Source organism: Temnothorax americanus, unplaced genomic scaffold (genome assembly GCF_048541705.1).
Source record: "Temnothorax americanus isolate GAGA-0224 unplaced genomic scaffold, ASM4854170v1 Scaffold4, whole genome shotgun sequence".
In the NCBI taxonomy this organism is placed as follows: domain Eukaryota; kingdom Metazoa; phylum Arthropoda; class Insecta; order Hymenoptera; family Formicidae; genus Temnothorax; species Temnothorax americanus.
Window position 1 is genome coordinate 6,694,694 of NW_027509547.1, and position 17,651 is coordinate 6,712,344.

Here is a 17,651-nt window from a genome sequence, read left to right on the forward strand (position 1 = left end):
CTCCGTGCAAGATAGGCTCTTGTGCGGAGCAAATTGGTCTCCGTCTTTCGGAAAGAGACGTTAAGCCGTTGGTCCAAAGGGTTAAAGTGAGAGGAGAAAGGGTAGTAGTGTAAAGGTTTTGGTAACGTTCCTTATATAAAAACGCCTTGCAAACCCTGCGGGGATAAGCAATAAAGATAGTTTATGAGTTTCTTAATAATATGTATTAATAATATGTATTAATAATAATATATTATTAATATATAAAAACTTATAATATTTAATACATAACTGATCATTGGTCGAAGGGTTTATGTTGAATCATTCGCGATTGTTATAAATAAATAATAAACAGAAAATCCTGAATGACAAATTAAACATGACAGTTGAGTAATTACTTTTTTTATTGTTTTGTTTTTTTTGTTTATATTGTTTGCTTAAAAAATAAAAATGTTACATTTATCCATAACAATTTTGCAATATTAATCGATGGCCGAATTTTCATATTTGACTTTATTAACTGCGTAGGAACGATCCGACAAATTTGTACAAATAATTGTTGCGCGGGATTTTTATATATGCGCTTATATTATATTACGATGATTGAGATTAATTAGTAAATAATCAAATATTTGTGTAACAATCTTTGCCGCTCAAGCGTTTGATATGCAATATTTGACTATGTATAGCTTTAAAACGCGATAGCAATTGCAAATTATTTCAACATTTGTAGCTATACATATTATAATTGTTACTCACGATTATCGCACATATATGTACAAATTTATTAATACATCATTTTATTTCTATCCATTAATCGTCAAAATATCATTTCATGTAACATATTTAGTATGCCTTATGCAAAATAAAATGAATGACTATAATTCATGTTTTACATTACTATAATGATATATTAAAGAATGAGATCTATAATCTAAATAATTTAATAACATTATGTTGAAGAATAACTTAATTTATCTCGTAATTGCTTCTTTTAGAATACCTTTTACTTAAAATATTTTTCGCTTAATATTTTTTACTTAGAAGATATATAATTATCATAATGAAATAATATTAACAATGTGTGACTATGCGTAATGGTTCAAAAGCCAGGCCAGAAATTTTTTTTATTAAATCTGCTATGAATATTTATATTGTATTTAAATCAAAGTACTTTTACTGAAATTTAACCGCGTTATAACATGCAATTATTAATTTTGGAAAATTTTTTGTAGCTAAAATTGTCGAAAATTATATCATATTTTTATATTATATATATATATATATATATATATATATATATATATATAAGTATCAATTAATAGTTAAAATATATTTTTAGGCTAAAGTAAAGAATTATAAAGGTTTTCTAGCCTATGAAAGAAATGAGAACCGACAAAGAAACAATAATTATTACATTTGACAAGTAATGTAGAATCGTAGATGATCGTTTAATTACTGTATCGTGCATTATATTGTCACTGATATTTATAGAAAATAATAATGCGATTTAAAAAATCGGTTGTTGTTTGCATTGATTATTAATAATCACAGATGCATCGATGAAAGATCGCAGTTAATGCTTATACACTATTCGGTAGTAATACTTTCTTTTTACATTATTTATTGTTATTACACTAGATATATTTACAAAATTATTTTAGTTGATCATCTTCAATGAGCAAATTGCCACTTGGTTATCAGGAGCTTTGCCGAAAGGTTTATTTCCATCGCGTGTCTCGTATCTGTTCACTTGGTATACCAGCATTGTTTCATAACCGTATACGTCCGTACCAAGTTGCTGCACATAAAGTTTAAAAAATATAAGTCAAGAATTTTGCAAAATCATGTATTTGTTTAATAAGTTATTGTGCTATTAGCTAATTGTAAGTTATTAAAAACTTAGGTTTATCGTTTACCTGTGTGAGTGGATTAGTGTTTGTGGTGAAAATTCCGATGTATTCTTTTCGTTTGACAAGTTGCAAACAGTATTCTTCCATTTGACTTATTACAAGTACATTTTCCGTGGGATTCAAATCGATGCTCGTCCCCATCATGAAATTATGAATAATCTTGCCTTTACCCTTTGGTAATTTGTAATCTCTGATCGGTCCCTCCAGATATTCGAGGAAATCAAAAACAATCATTAACTTAGATTTTAGTATCACTTCAGGTTCATCCCAAAGATCAAAGTTGAGAGTAACTCCGATTGTTTTGCCACTTTGCGCCGATTTCATTACGAAACTGAAGTTCTTCTCTACAAGAGGAGCCCACATAGCCTCCACTAATTCCCGATAATCGGTTCTCGTTATTTCTGGCATTAACCACTGCTCCAAATCGGCTTTTGAATAAAAGCTCTCCGTGATTATTCTGTAAATTTAAATAAATGTTCATCCTTACTTTCGCACGTATATTTAATTTTGCACAACACTTACTCGATTGCGTCCTCTTTATGGCAGTCGTTTAATGATTCAAAGACGTACGATTTCTGGTCAATGGCTTCTTTCAAAGGTTCCTCGTCGGTTAATATGAACTTCATCCGGTCTAATACTTCGGCTAAATTTTTCGCTGTGATAAAATCCGTGATACCGATCTGATAACCTTGATCTCTTAACTTGGTCACGGTGTAAATGGAATTCAAGGAATTTCCACCAAGTTCGTAGAAATTCTCGTTTAGCATTACCGGTGTGCGACTACTACGTCCGATTACGGATGCGATGGTCGGAAAGAGGATACGGGCTTTTGCAAGATCTTGACTTGACACTCCGCTGTAATCGCAATTCATAGCAACGTCGTCTTCTATAAAACAAAATTTTCTATTTTAGTCAGTAAAATAGATCTTTTGAGTTAAAATATGAATTAGTCTTTTTTTAATTTATTGATAATTAAAAGAAATTGTATCATAATTTATTATTATTTACATTTGGATTATTAATTTTTGAAAAAGTAAAGATTACAATTTAAAAACTGACCTTAATTTGAAATTTTCTTTATTTCTTTTTAATAAAAGAAATTTTTTTTTTAATTTTAGTGCAAGAGCGATTGTTAAAATAATACACAGAATTTAATAAGAACTCAATAAAAAATTGCCAAATTGATTACTCAATAAAAAACAGATATGAAAGAAAATGAATTTCTTTCGATCTTACATTTGCTACTTAATTTACTTGTATCGTAGAAAAGATTGGAAAGACTATCCTGATCTCATGTGGTATCATGTATATGAAACTATGTGTGAAACTATGTATGTTAAAATTATGTATGAAACTATGTATGTTAAAATTGAAATAATAGGAAAGAAATACATATTCGTAAACCGGTTTTCTTAATTATAGATTAGTCACTCGTTTCACATAGTTTTACATAGTCTTGTTATAAATCTAGCTCTGTAAGCTTGTTATAAATCACTCTCTAGCTTGTTATAAATTACTCTAGCTTATAACTAGACATCGGATTTTTTATATGCAGATTGGTGGAAAAGAGCAAATAAAAAATCCGTTGTCTTCTTATAAACATCGATTTTTATACGTAAACGTTTACATATAAGACAGTTACATGTGTAATTAAAGTATAACTAAGTAAAATAATTAATATTTCAATATCTACGTTATTTAATATTTCAATGAGATATTACGACGTACGTATATCATTTTACTTGACAGAACGATATAAAGTCACCATTAGTTTGTCATATACCGTCATTAGAGCAAGATGATTCGTATCTCCTTAGCAATTCCTGTCGATCCGTTTTCCCATTTGTTAGAAGAGGTATGTGATCAACAATAAAAATTTGTGGTATCATATATGGCGGCAATGTCTTTTGAAGAAGATTTTCGATCTCCGAGCTGGATAGGGTCGTGCATTGGCACGAATGCGTAACGGTAACGAACGCTATTAATGCCTGAAAATACAAAATATACCTGTATAAATTAATTTAACGTTATATAGAAAATCGATTCCAATGTTTTTAATTCTTTTTAATATACGTGCCTTTAGTAGCTTTAGTAATAATAATTTAGAGACGATGCTTTTAGAATGTATGAACAATAAAACGTTACCGATAAGACGTTTTTAAATTTCATGAAACTGTATAGTAGAATAGTTTGTTCGGTGGAAGCTATTAGGTTTATGAAGCATCGATATTTAATTGATAAATTACTTCAATTTCTTCTTAACATGAAAATGATGAGCACAACCAAAAATATTGAAGGTTGATTTTGTATTTATAGCGATTAGAAAAATTGATATGTATGCTTATTTAGCTCTAAGATATTTTGGGAACATTTCAAAAGAATGATTTTTTTAACATATCTACATTTAACATACATTACATTTTATTTTGCACACACATTTATTGAAATATTTACCTGTGACAGTTCGCCGGGTTTGTGACAGAGAACCACGACTTTATCAATATTGGGTACCCTGGCGATCACTTTTTCAACCTCTGTGAAATCGACACGATGACCCCTAATCTTGATCTGCGAATCCACTCGTCCTTCGTAAATTACCGAGTCTTTGACAATTTTAGCGTAATCACCCGTACGGAAGATTTTTGGATATTCTGTAGACATCAGTACATTTTTAAATGCGTAACAAAGTCGTAATTCTTTCCACTAAAGAAAACGCGACGTTTTGCTTGTAAGGGAAACTGAGATTATATATGAATAGGAGAATTTGTCAGTGAATTCTTCAAGTTCGAAAGACGTAGAATTCGAACTTCTTGTTGTGCATGTTATTTTATTTTCTCACCTGGATCAATGGCATGAGGATTGTCCAAAAATTTATGTGTGTCTCGTTCGCATATATAACCCGCGGCAAGATTTCTTCCAGCCACGATCAACTCTCCGACTTCTCCCTGGGGGATCAGTCGCAAGTCCTTGTTTACGAGATAAATTATGCAGTTGTCGATCGGCTTTCCTGCAAAAACACAGCGAGCCATGTAAATGTTGTTTAGCGATTATTATTTATTAGTAACAGTAATCCACTAAAATAGACTTTTAGTTATTAGCTTATAATGAATTAATAAATGTTGTTATAAGCTTTTGTTATAATGTTATATTAATTATTTAATTATTTTGTTACTTGTATAACATTATTTTATTTTTTCAACTTTATTTTATCAATTTTTTATATATACCGATTGGCACTTTCTCCATCCCTTGTAATTGTTCCTGTTTATTTAATAGGTAATATGTAACGTCACCCATGACTTCCGTGCTACCGTAGAAATTAGCTAATATCTTGTCCTTGTTGTGAAACGTGGTGAAAAATTGATTGGCCAATGCGACCGACAAAGTTTCTCCGGAACAGACCCAGAGTTTCAAGCGATCGAGAACGTTGTCATTATCCTGTGCAAAGCAACGACAGACCGTATATCAAATCCAAGGTGTTACAAAGCGGTGTACATTCTTATCGTGTAAATCATAACCGTGTCTCAGGTGTCTCGATTTGCGATAACGATAATGTAAAAATTTTCTATTCCACTTAGGATAATGAGCATGATTTTTATTATCTTTTAATTAATTTACTGACACCTGTCATAAAATTAACACCATATTGACACAGATACTTCGATAGCATGACTTTAGCTAATTAAACATTTAATCGAATGCTCGTAATCTGCATTGGATAATTTACAAGCGCGAACTTTTATTGATTTGTGGAAAACTTTGCAATTGAGACACGCCGATATGAAAATCACTGAATTGTGAAAGCGTTGAATCTTATTTATTCAATATACAATTGCTTCGCATGTACGTTTTGTAATTTGCTTAAGCGTGACGAATAAAGCGTGTCTAACGTTTCCAAACTAATGTTGAAATGCTAAAAGTAAGAGGCTGCTTAAGATCTTCACGAGTGTTAAAGGAAGAACGTCCACACGTCTTATGCCTTATCATCGATGTATATAGTGAATTATTATCATCATTATGAGATATTGAAAGTTACTCATTTTAATGGTCAGGAAAGCATGTTGTTCGTAACCGATCGTACAATGTTGCGTAAAATCACGATTAAAATTCCTGAGAAATTTACATAATAATAATAGGTTCGCCTATCTTGCGATAAATTACATGGAATATAACTATAAGTATGTACTCACTCGCAAGTCTAGATACATGAGCAATGAACGCAACAACGATGGTACAAGGACTAAGCGTTGTATCTGAAACATAGATAATTCATTTTCTTTGTCATAAATTACAATAAGTTATATCACATGTACACATTACATTAGACAACACAGATGGCAGAAGATTTTTCATAAAATTTTAAATTAGCTAGAGTTTACCGAAAACTTTTTGATCAGTATTTATTCAGTCCATTTTCGAACTGTTGTTGTAACTGTTGTTGTTTTTTACTAATTGCATCATGTTAAAATTATAGCCACCATATATATTTTTATGCCATTAATTATTTAAAAGAAAAACAAAAATAGTAAATTTAGTCTCATAAAGATATGTAGTAACTTAACTTGTCAACAATAAATTAGTGAGTTTTTACCTGATGTTTTTCTAAAAGCGGTATAAACTTTTCCGGATCTTTAGTCACGCTTTTCGGGACAATTACTAGAGTACGGCTTTGTAAAAGAGGTCCCCAAATTTCGGGAACACTATCGACGAAAGTAAGGGATGTTTTAAAAACACATCGTTTTTCATCATCAGCGAATGGAAGTTCCCTCCATTGCCATTGTAGACGATTCAATAGAGTAGCATGCGGTATAAGCACACCTTTAAGAAGATAAATGTGTATATTACAAACAATTATGCTCTTCCAGATTCTTGCACAAACTCTCTTTTACAAACTATAAATTCACAATTTGCTACTCTTGTTTTATATTTTCCTATAATTTAAACTAGGATTAATATCTTTTTACAGAAACACAATTCTTATTTGCCACCTCGTTTGCCACGTATGAACATGATATTGTAAAAAATATGCTATTACGACATTTAGTAACAAATAACATCAATTTATAATGATCGAAACGAGTATGCACGCGTTAAATTGTATTTTTTATGTTGTATTATATAATTAGTGTCTATAATAAAATGTGGTATTGTTACCTTTGGGAATTCCTGTACTTCCGGAAGTATAAAGAACAATAGCGAGTTGATTCAAGCTCTCTTTAGTTTGTAATGCATCTTCTTTTTCTTGTTTAGTTTTCTCCAAAAGTTGTTCATACGTCATGACTAAAGCTCCCTCATAGATTGATAAATCCGCTAAAAGCAGAATCGTATTTTGAATTAATTGTTCATATTGAAGGAATAAATATAAGCGGAGAAAATATCAATTATCTATTATTTTCAATTATGTCCAATCAAAATGAAGGTTCTTTTGCACATATTTATAGCTGAAAAAATAAGAAATCTCAAGGTTCTTTTGCGCATATTTATACAACTGAAGGAATAATAAAATCTGCGTTCTGCAAATTGTTTTGAAACAATCCACCATTTGTTTTCAAAGTAATGCTGTTAATTTTCTCGGTAAAAACTAATCATCATAATAGATCTATATATATTGCGAAAACTGCGCGAGAAATCACATAAGTGTGGTAAGAAAGAATTATGACGTAGATATCTCACAATTATTCAATCCTTTATCTGCTTTATCACATATTGTACATTAGTGGCGAACGCGTATTAGGTTTGATAGCATCGTTTTGACGTCATTAAGCTGGCACAGCCATTTTAGCATAATTAAATTTATAAAATTTGACTTCTGGAGAAGTATGCTTTACTAAACTTCAAAAAAATATTTGTTTAAACTGGAAAAATGTTATTGTCATATCTATTTGTATGGAGTCTATATAACTGTGTAATTATAATTGAGGCGCTATTTCACTATCAACCAATAGTTGAAAAATGTTGTTTCTGTGACTATATTTTTATAGTATTCAGTACTACTTTAGTTTCTATTACTTTGTAAAACTAGTTGCAAGTACTTAAATTTCAGAGTTGTCAAATTATAGTTGCCGCAACTATTTTGTTTTCTCTCAGTGTATATATTATATATACTATGTATATCATATTTTTTATATGTCGTATATATTATATAGAATCAATTTTATTAGTCGATAAGTGCTCATAAAATTTTTTTTTAATTTCCCGATTTTGGGACCACGCGTATTTTATTTCTCACATCAAAAACAACTTATGTGTAAAACTTTAGACTTTAGGTCGATCGGGAGCAGGGGTCATTGGGAACTACACTCGCTATTTTATTTGCTAATTAATTGCTCTTTTCCGATTTTTTTGCTCCAGCTGATTTGCTAAAAACAATGTGCTAGCTTAAGACTAGAGGAAGCACAGTCATTATTTTTAGCAAATCAGCTGGAGCAAAAAAATCGGAAAAGAGCAATTAATTAGCAGAAAATTGCAATTAATTTTTATATAAGTCATTCGATTGTGCCGAAATGACTGTGCCAATTTAATAGACGTTTGGTTTTGATTGATGGTAGTCACGTTAATCTCTACTATTATATAAAGTTGAAGTATCTTTAAATAATGAGATTATGAGATTTTGTATAAAATTTTAGTAAATCTCGTACACACACACACACACACACACACACAAATTGAAGTCAATATTAAATAATTAAAATCACTGATGTGAAATTATTACATTAACACTATAAATAAAGTGAAAATAATATAACACTTGATTATTTTTTAATATTTCATATTTTTATTAAGGAAATAAAACTAAAAATTGTGGTATTTTCAAATCCTATATATTTAAAGATATTTTAGCTTTGCATGAATTAGATTAGAGCAACATATTATCTTTTTTATATTTACATTATGGATATTATAACTTACGATAAATCACTTATTAAGGATTAACTATTATAGAATTCTAAGATTAATAATTTAGGATTAAAAATATTATTAAAGTTTGATCTTTAGAAATTAACAAACATTAATATCGTAAAACATTGACACATTTTACTTAATTGATTCTTCTATCTTCTAGATAAAAGCAAGAAACTACATAATCGATAAAACTTGAATAAGAGATAGGTAAATAACTAATTAGGTATAAATAACTAAAAATAAAATTAAATTAAATTAAATTTGTTATGATATTTATTTTGGAACACTTGTACAATGTAAAAGAGGACATTTACCTCCTTCCTCGACCACCACTATTAATGGTTGCGCTTCTTCGAGAATGTGTTTTACTCTAGACATCGGAAATTCCGCGTCCAAAGGTAGATAAGCCATTCTTGCTTTCAGTACACCAAGTAATACAGTTGGGAGCCGATGCGACGGTTTCATGCAGACAGCTATTAATGATTGAGAAGTTGTTTCAGTCTTTTCGTACTTTTGTAAAGCTCGTGCCAACTGATTGGTGATGTTATCCAATTCTTTAAAAGACAGCACGTATTTCTGGCCGGCGTCATCTGTATCGAGTTTCCAACAATGTTTAGATATAGATTTTCTTTCCATACAATATCCACATTATCGTAGGCATTATTTAATACAACTGGTTATTTAAATTGTCAAAAATCATATTCTTAGACTACTTTCTCGATGTGACTTCTATTATATTTTATATCGAGAAGCAAAACCCTTTACCTTCGAAATATAACGCGGTTTGATTTGGATGGACTTTTGCTGCACGACTGAATAATTCATGCACTAAATCTTTTTCCTGGTTTCTTCCTGTCTGCTGACCTCTTAAGATCGATTGCTGCTGCAAAGTACCCATTTTCAAATGTTCGTAGAAATGTTGTAACTTTTTGTTTCAAATGTTAGCAAAGATCTAAAATTTAATTTAGAATAAAAATTAATAAGCACGTATTTATTATTAAATTTATAAACACATATTAATACTTTTGAGGGTGAAATCTTGCTTTTTGAAGTTGATAGTTTTATATAGAGATTAATTGATTATTTCATATAAATTTCTTACATTCTGCAAAACAAAATTTTACATTTTGTGGTAAGAAGTGTGTAAGTAACTACAGAGCAATTATCGAATGGCTATATTGCAGCAGTGCGGCGATACCTGGGTTGCTCCAACTAAACTGTTTCTTGATACTTTAATTACAAATATTTTAATGGCAATTGCATTATTTGGTTGGCTTAGATAATTCTTGATGTAGTATAAAAGTAAATCGGTATCACACCATTGCAGTGGTTATTGTAAATACGAACATATTTATCGCTAATCCATAATGACGAAATAGAAAATGATGAAGTCGACACAACGAACTTCTCAGCCAGCGTACTTACTTATAGACGCGTATGTGTATACACTTGTACTTATATGCGTTTATATTTGCAGTAAACCGTCTTTGTATCAGTGATGCTAGGATAATGCGCGCTATTAACACGTTGCAACTTGCAACGTATGCAAGGAAACGCAACTCGTGATTCACTAGTTCACTTACAATTAGTTTACTATGCGCTAAAAAATGTGCGCTATCATATGTACACATTTGTAGTTGCGTGCGTAGTGAGCCGCTTTTGTTTTCTGACATCGCTGCTTTATATTGATAGATAATTCACCTATAATAAAAGGTCCTCAACCAAGTTTTGGTTGTGGCAACCAAATCACGCGCAACTACATTGATGCAGTTGACACATAAATTAAATAAGTCATATCAACCATATACATAATTATACCGCTCAAAAATAACTAGGATGATGCAGCTAGGTTGCTTACAACTAAATTTTTTTGGTTGTGTGCACTATATCTTTTTTTCTGCGCACGTTAATTTATTTTAGAGATAAATGATTTTCTTATTGAAATGCTCAATTGTACTAAATATTTGTGTCTGAAAATAATACATAGTTGCATATGTAATATACATAATACATAGTTGCATACTAAAAATCTCGGGTACTCGCAATTCGTGCGTTCGGCGCGTAAAAGAGAAAGAAAAAGCAGCTCTTTGGTGGACAAGTCACATATAGTCGCAAAATCAATTTTCTCTCAAATAATCGTCAACATTAGAATAACCATGATGAGGCACAATCAAAAAGAGATGTTTGTCTTAATAAACGATCATAATGATCTTGAAGCAACTGCTAATAATTAGTTAAAATTGATAACTCTATCTTTATTCAGTATAACTGAAAAGTTATCCTTAATTATTCCAGTCGGTAAATTAATAGTTATAATAATCTTTAGAGTAATTTTCCTTTCAATTATTGTTGTGAGATAATGGGTTACACTACCCATTTGATTTTTATATTATTAAAACAGTTTGCATTATGCGTAATCAATTATCGATTTCGTTAAAAATTAAAAATTAATTGGATTAGTTCTTTATTAAATAAATAGTTAAAATTCCCACAGGAACAGTACACAATAATGGCAAGATATTTACAAGACAAGCGTTATTAACGTATTTATGATAAAAAAAATATCTTTGTTTGCATTCCTGAATTATTCTGTAGCATTAAAACACACCAGTAAACTCTAAGATATGAGACGTTTGTTTTTTCTTTACACGTTGAAATGTGTTACGGTATATAGTGTTGTCGGCGGAAGGAAAAAAGGAGTCTCGGAATTCCGTCGCCTTGACTCGATAAAAAGAAACAGAAATTCACACATATAGAGGAAGGTTATTCATACGCACGTTAAGATGCGTACATTATTCGCACGTCGCATTTGTAATATATTCAATGCTATCAATTAAACGCGAACACTGTTAGAAACGAAGGAAATAAAGTAGCGAGTCGTTCAATCATAATATGCCGAGATGCATTATTCAAACGTTTTAAAACGAGATTTTAAAATTAATAATCTAATTTTAGTCTTGACGACTAAATTACTAAATGACTAAACTTATTGTTATCCCGTGAGCATTCTGATGATAATAATTGCTAACATTGAGTAATTTTTGGTAATTTTGGTAAACTGAAAATAATTGTCTTATTAATTTCTGTCATAATTTTTTTATTTAAATTGATTTTTTAAATTTAATTTGATGAGTATTATAATATCTCCAAGTCTTAAGCGCATTTCTTAATATTCTGTACAGTAATGTATCAAATCGATTATAATGACCAGAATCGATTATAACGTAAGTGCTACGATTCGTGGCAATGTCGAATAAAGATTCGCGTATCTAAGTTTTATTATATTTTGCTTCCTCATAGAGGAAGCTTTGTTTTCGTAAAAAAATTTTTTTTTGTTTTTCTGAATGTGTTCAGAATGTTCTAAAACGTCGAAAAATCATTTTTAGAAAAAATGTCCGTCTGTATGTATGTATGTATGTGTGTATGTGTGTGCATATGTTTTATTTGTTTTAATTTATCTAGTACTTGTCATTATATTGTTCGTTTTTAAAAAATTTTTAAATGTAATTTGTTACGTTATTTTATAAATTCCTTTATGTATTAAAGTTTTTGAAAATGCTTTTTTAAGGTCCGGGCCTTATTATACTATCATATTTTAATAAAAACCAAAGTAGACTTTTTTTTAAAGTTGTCTATAAAATGTTTATTTGAAAAAGAATTATTGATTTTTTTATGTTTTTTATTTAGAATAAAATAAAGTTTAATACCTCTACAAGTCTTTTTTATTATAAATTTATTAATCAACTAAAATAATTTATTTTTAAATAAGGTAGGCCTTATTTGCTTTGCCTCCAGTACCAATAACATTGAGATCCAATTAATTGTGCAAGAATAGCTAATGAAACTTACATAAGAGCCTAGGTCAAAAACGGCGGCGACCGTGGCAATAAACTTGTATTCTATAGTAGTCTAACCGTCCAATCTGTGCGAAGATATGTTATAGACTGAGAGGATTTTTTTTTTATTACACAAGAACACATTTATTGTTTATAACTATCGAATGGTAGAAAGCTCCTTCAGAATGTCAAAATAGACTTCGTCAATAGTACAATGTCATTGTTAGAGTTAATATTCCGTTAGATTTCTCTTTGATATGTATCATTTAAGAGATCAGTCTCTTTTGATAATTATGATCATGATCTAAAATACAAGTATTCTCCTAATAGTCAAATGAGTAATTGTATTGTATAATATGTTTAGACTTTCAGACCACTGAATTGATTATTTAATATTTTCTATATATTATAAGTGGTAATGCATATCTTACACAATTAGATATAGATTTTGCAAGAGTTGAAGCAATGATGAATCATAATGGTTAATGTATTCTTTGTTTAAAAAGAACTCATTTAATAAATTTATTATCGTATATATATATATATATATATATATATATATATAAGTATATAGGTAATTTTATTGTATGTAGTAATGTGGAAATTCGTTACGGAATATGTAAGAATTTTTAAGATCGGTAGGTTGATATAAATTGTGAACTGTCTAATATTTTACAAAAAAATTTAAATAATATTTTTGTATAATAAGCTTATTTACAAATGTATTAAGACATGTTCTTGGTGTATAAAGTAAAAGACAAATATTTATTTTGAATCAGAATTAATAAACATAATTTATATGATCATATATTTTTTAATATGTGAATTCACCCTCTGAAGTATATCAACATGCATTATTTATATAAATCGTTCTTAATATAGTAAAATATGCCGCCGTTATAAGCATCTATTACTCGAATTACGCGATACATTTTTATGAATATTACATAGAAGAGTTAAGCACATAAAAAAAGATTACTATTTTTGAATAATACTTTAAAAATTTTAGTCGCGTAAAAATAAAACCGTGAAAAAAAGATTAATGCTCTGGGTATATTAATATATTAATAATAATTAAATATTCTAAATTTATCGTTGAGAAACATTCAATTTTTAATACTTGCACTTATTATCTACTATATCATACTATATGTATATGCCAATAAAAGCTATTTTTTATTAATTTACCGTTTAATTTATCAGTACACTGTAAACAGCTTCCGCGATTCACACTTCATCGTGTCAAGACTCACTCACCTTATCACACTATTCTGCCTGACTTTCTATGTGTCTCCAGCAATCAACAATTTCAGCAAGCGCTGACACTTGTACGTCGTCGCTCGCACTACCAACGACTGTCGAAATGAAATAATTCCGGTTCCCTTTCACTCGTACATATCTTTACCCGAACATTGATTTCACTCAGCAGTTTCTTTCTGAAGGCACGAATTCGTTAATTTGTTTTATCTCTTTTACTCTTTGTGTCTTTTCTTTTCTTCTCTTGATGTTTTCTTTCCGGTTATTCCGGTTATGTCCTAACTTTTTTTCTTCGACGCAATTCAGACAACTTGGCGATGCGATTTTTGTGGCGCGATTTTAACGTCTGGTCATCAGCGGGCTGGTTACTAAAAGAGAATGCTTCCTTCGGTTGATACTATGTACTCTTATATAGAACCGACCACGAGAAATTGTTTGCGTTGTCCCCTATACCACCACCACTATTAGCTCTGCAACTCTGCGTCACTTTGTCGAGCGCTATTTGCCCTTCATTAACGTTTTCTGGGATCACCGACGCGCGAGCATGATTTAGAACTTTTTCCCCAGACCTTCCGCATAACTTTCGCAGGAACGGCCAGTATATATCATTCGTATTTTCCAAATCGTCACACAGTTTTATGATTAATTCTTTCATTTCATGGTACGATTAGACTTTTATAGTAATTATTTACCATAAAATTATAACAGTGGTAAATTGTTTTAATATAAATTTAAGTTATAACAAAAGTTTTATATCTTTGTTTCAGTAATAATAACACTATATTTCGGCGAACACATTAAGGCGCAAATACAAAAAAATTAATTATTTTTACATTACGAGAAATAATTTTTTATTACAATTTTGAATTAGGTACATCAATTTTGTTACATCAATTTTGGCTCCCATGAAGTTATTCCAAATTATTTGTATACGTTCCCAGACAGCACGCATGTCTAAAAGATGCTTGAAAAGATGTCTTTACGTGCTGTTTAAGTTGCGAGATCAATTTAATAAATCATAAAGATTAATTGAACGATCATGGGTCGAAGTAAAATATTGGAAAGAAATTCAATTAATCGCACATAGAATTGTGAATCAAGATTCGGTTATCCAATGTTATAATTTTACACAGCGAGTAGAACAACTAAGCAACCTTGAAAATAATTACTGTTTTATAAAGTAGTCTTTTCCTTCAGTGCGTACATCTTACAAAGTTCTTTTCTCTAATTTTATCTCTCCTTTATACGATATGAGAGAAATGATTGAGAAGAATATATTTTTATACAATTATGTAAGAATCAACCGTATAACCGTGAATACTTACTAAGAGAAAATAGATTTGGAAAATAAGATGCAACACACTATAAGCGCAGCATTAGATTAAAATTGTGTATTATACATATTTATTTCGATTATATTTTGGTTATATTTCCATTATCTAGAATGTGATGTGGGTATATAAAAGATGAATAAGCATTATATAATTATAAGATATAAAGAGAAACATTTTTACGTCGCATAAAGTTACCAACTGATTTTATTTAGGATCCTCAAAATTTTTAGAACATGGTAATCTCATGTCAACGCGTGTTTGATTTGTCTACAAAAGTCTGATATCGTAATTATACTTATATTGTAACAGTAAGGAGTAACTGTATATTGCGTAAGAAGAATTGATTACCGAGATTGGTTTTCCCTAGAAACCTATATTTATAATTACGAACGCAATCTTCCTTAGGAAATAAGATGGGAAAAGTTTTATGGGAATTATTGCCAACAATAATCAGAATTCTACGTCAGTGTTACATTTTGCTGCGTTAGTTTCTCTGAAACAATTTTTTTTTTTTTTAATATACCTAAAGTTCTTCTATGTCGAAGTTTGACGATAATATACGATAATATCTATATTAGATAGAATATATATATAGGTACATATAAATGACCAAATAATTGGATAACGTGATAAAAAACAATTAAGGTAGTCGTCTCGTCAGGGCATGTATTAGATAAAGTTTTCGATTTTGGATTTTATATCAAATTATATGATCAGCTTTGCAGTCGATTTTTTCTGTGGCTCCTTACCGACTATTTACTCTAGAAAATCGATCTCGAAAATCACAAATTTTGCATTACTTCATACAGACGGCCAGAAAAAGAAGGCTCTATCACGGTATCAATCACATATTTTTCGCATTTTTCGATTAGATGAAGTGAGAAAAAACATTGCTTTTTGTACATTAGATTTCGAAGAATCCGATGCAACCATAAAATATATAGTTTCCCGGAGATTTCGCTGCTAATTTTTTAGTTTATTTTAGTGAAAATGCGGTAATCGAGCAGACATTTTTTGGTCGAGGTAAGATTGGGAAGACTTGGCAAGCCGCTGGCTAATCACTGTAGTTGCAGGTTATGAGGCTCGTCTTTCTTAGCCGAATTGGATAGTAATTGACACCCCTGTCATGCGTTTTGAAACCCTTTCTCAGTAATTGTCAAAATTCAATCGAAAAGGAGATGTAACCTCACTTGTAACCTTTCTCGACGACTCGCACGATCAGCCGATCAAAACGGAGTCAAATGAGAAAAATCACATAATTTGGAAAAAGTAACATACTTTGGCACGTATGAAATTTTACACCATAATTCATAAAATTATTTTTCCCTTGGCAAAAATTGCCTGAAATATATTTCTGAACGTTAAAACCTACAAACAGTCACATGACTAGCACGTAGCGAGACGCCTACCTTAAGGCTCCTGGGTAGTCACCGCGGCGATATTGAATTTCTTGCTATCGAGGCGAGAAATTACCCTATTTTATGTGTTGCGGTATTTTCCGAAATAAAAAGACATTTCAATAAAAAATCACTATAGATATCGTTTCAGCACACTTCTAAAATTTAACGGATACTATCCTTTTCTCTCGACAATAAACAAACAGCTATAAAACAAAGCCTAAACATACGGAAAAACAAGCCATTTGACGACTCGAAAGGAGTGGAGAATGTTCCTTCCGCATATGTATTTCTCTCTTGCAAATCTTACCATACGTTAAATTTTACGAGTTTCACGAATACGTTAAACGTTATAGCACAAGTGCAGAGCGAATAATAAAGAAATATAACGCAACGCAAAATAGGTTGTCAACATGTCACAAAGGACAGAATTCTACATTGAAGAGAGTTCTTATTTCTGCCGCGACGGTACGTCGCCACCGTCGACGCAGAGTTCTCGGCTTAGGGACCTAGGAGCCTTAATATATTATATTCTTCCTATGTAAAAATGCCAAAAATGGATTTAAATAAAAATTACATTATTGCTGTGATTAATCATCTAGTTTGCAAGCTCGTGCTGATGTGATGAAAAGGGGAGAATCCGATATAATGAGATAACATTCATTTTCCTATTGCACCACAATCTTCCTATTGCTACAATAGATGCAATCAATAATAATCTTTATAATGTCAGAGGAACTCTATAGAGATTTAATACTGGCTCTTATATTAATAAGAATGCATACATACTTTATCCTGGTAATATAGATTCTAAAATTTAGATATTTTTTATTATTATACGTAAAAATTTTTTATCAGATATGTTCTTCTGCTTAGTACATATATATGTAATCTTTACATGTTTTGAGAATTAATTAATTTTTATTTACTTAATCGAATATATTTTTATAATACAAGACGCAAAGTTTGATCAATAATAAATATATTGTAATATAATTACAATAAGATAGAGATGCAGAATGACAGAGATAT

The 17,651-nt window shown here is 30.3% G+C and overlaps 1 protein-coding gene across 1 annotated transcript; it reads right to left on the bottom strand.

Moving 5' to 3' along the window:
- Nucleotides 1-365: 365 nt before the first annotated feature.
- LOC143902458 (beta-alanyl-bioamine nonribosomal peptide synthetase ebony-like) lies at nucleotides 366-14,282 on the bottom strand. Its single transcript, XM_077415382.1, has 13 exons — nucleotides 13,889-14,282; nucleotides 9,561-9,747; nucleotides 9,110-9,385; nucleotides 7,047-7,202; nucleotides 6,484-6,710; nucleotides 6,083-6,145; nucleotides 5,120-5,330; nucleotides 4,732-4,899; nucleotides 4,347-4,543; nucleotides 3,676-3,880; nucleotides 2,415-2,778; nucleotides 1,899-2,349; nucleotides 366-1,780 (listed from the first exon to the last, which is right to left on the bottom strand). The coding sequence occupies exons 2-13, from the start codon at nucleotides 9,691-9,693 to the stop codon at nucleotides 1,640-1,642; spliced, it is 2,592 nt and encodes an 863-aa protein (XP_077271508.1). The 5' UTR covers nucleotides 9,694-9,747; nucleotides 13,889-14,282; the 3' UTR covers nucleotides 366-1,639.
- Nucleotides 14,283-17,651: the final 3,369 nt, after the last annotated feature.

Bases quoted from the DNA above. Each gene is read 5' to 3' on its own strand.
- LOC143902458 (XM_077415382.1), bottom strand. From the start codon at position 9,693: ATGGGTACTTTGCAGCAGCAATCGATCTTAAGAGGTCAGCAGACAGGA. The intron at 6,711-7,046 runs GTAACAATACCA...ATCTTCTTAAAG, and splicing joins AAGTACAGGAATTCCCAAAG to GTGTGCTTATACCGCATGCT. The intron at 4,544-4,731 runs GTGAGAAAATAA...TGATGTCTACAG, and splicing joins TCCTCATGCCATTGATCCAG to AATATCCAAAAATCTTCCGT.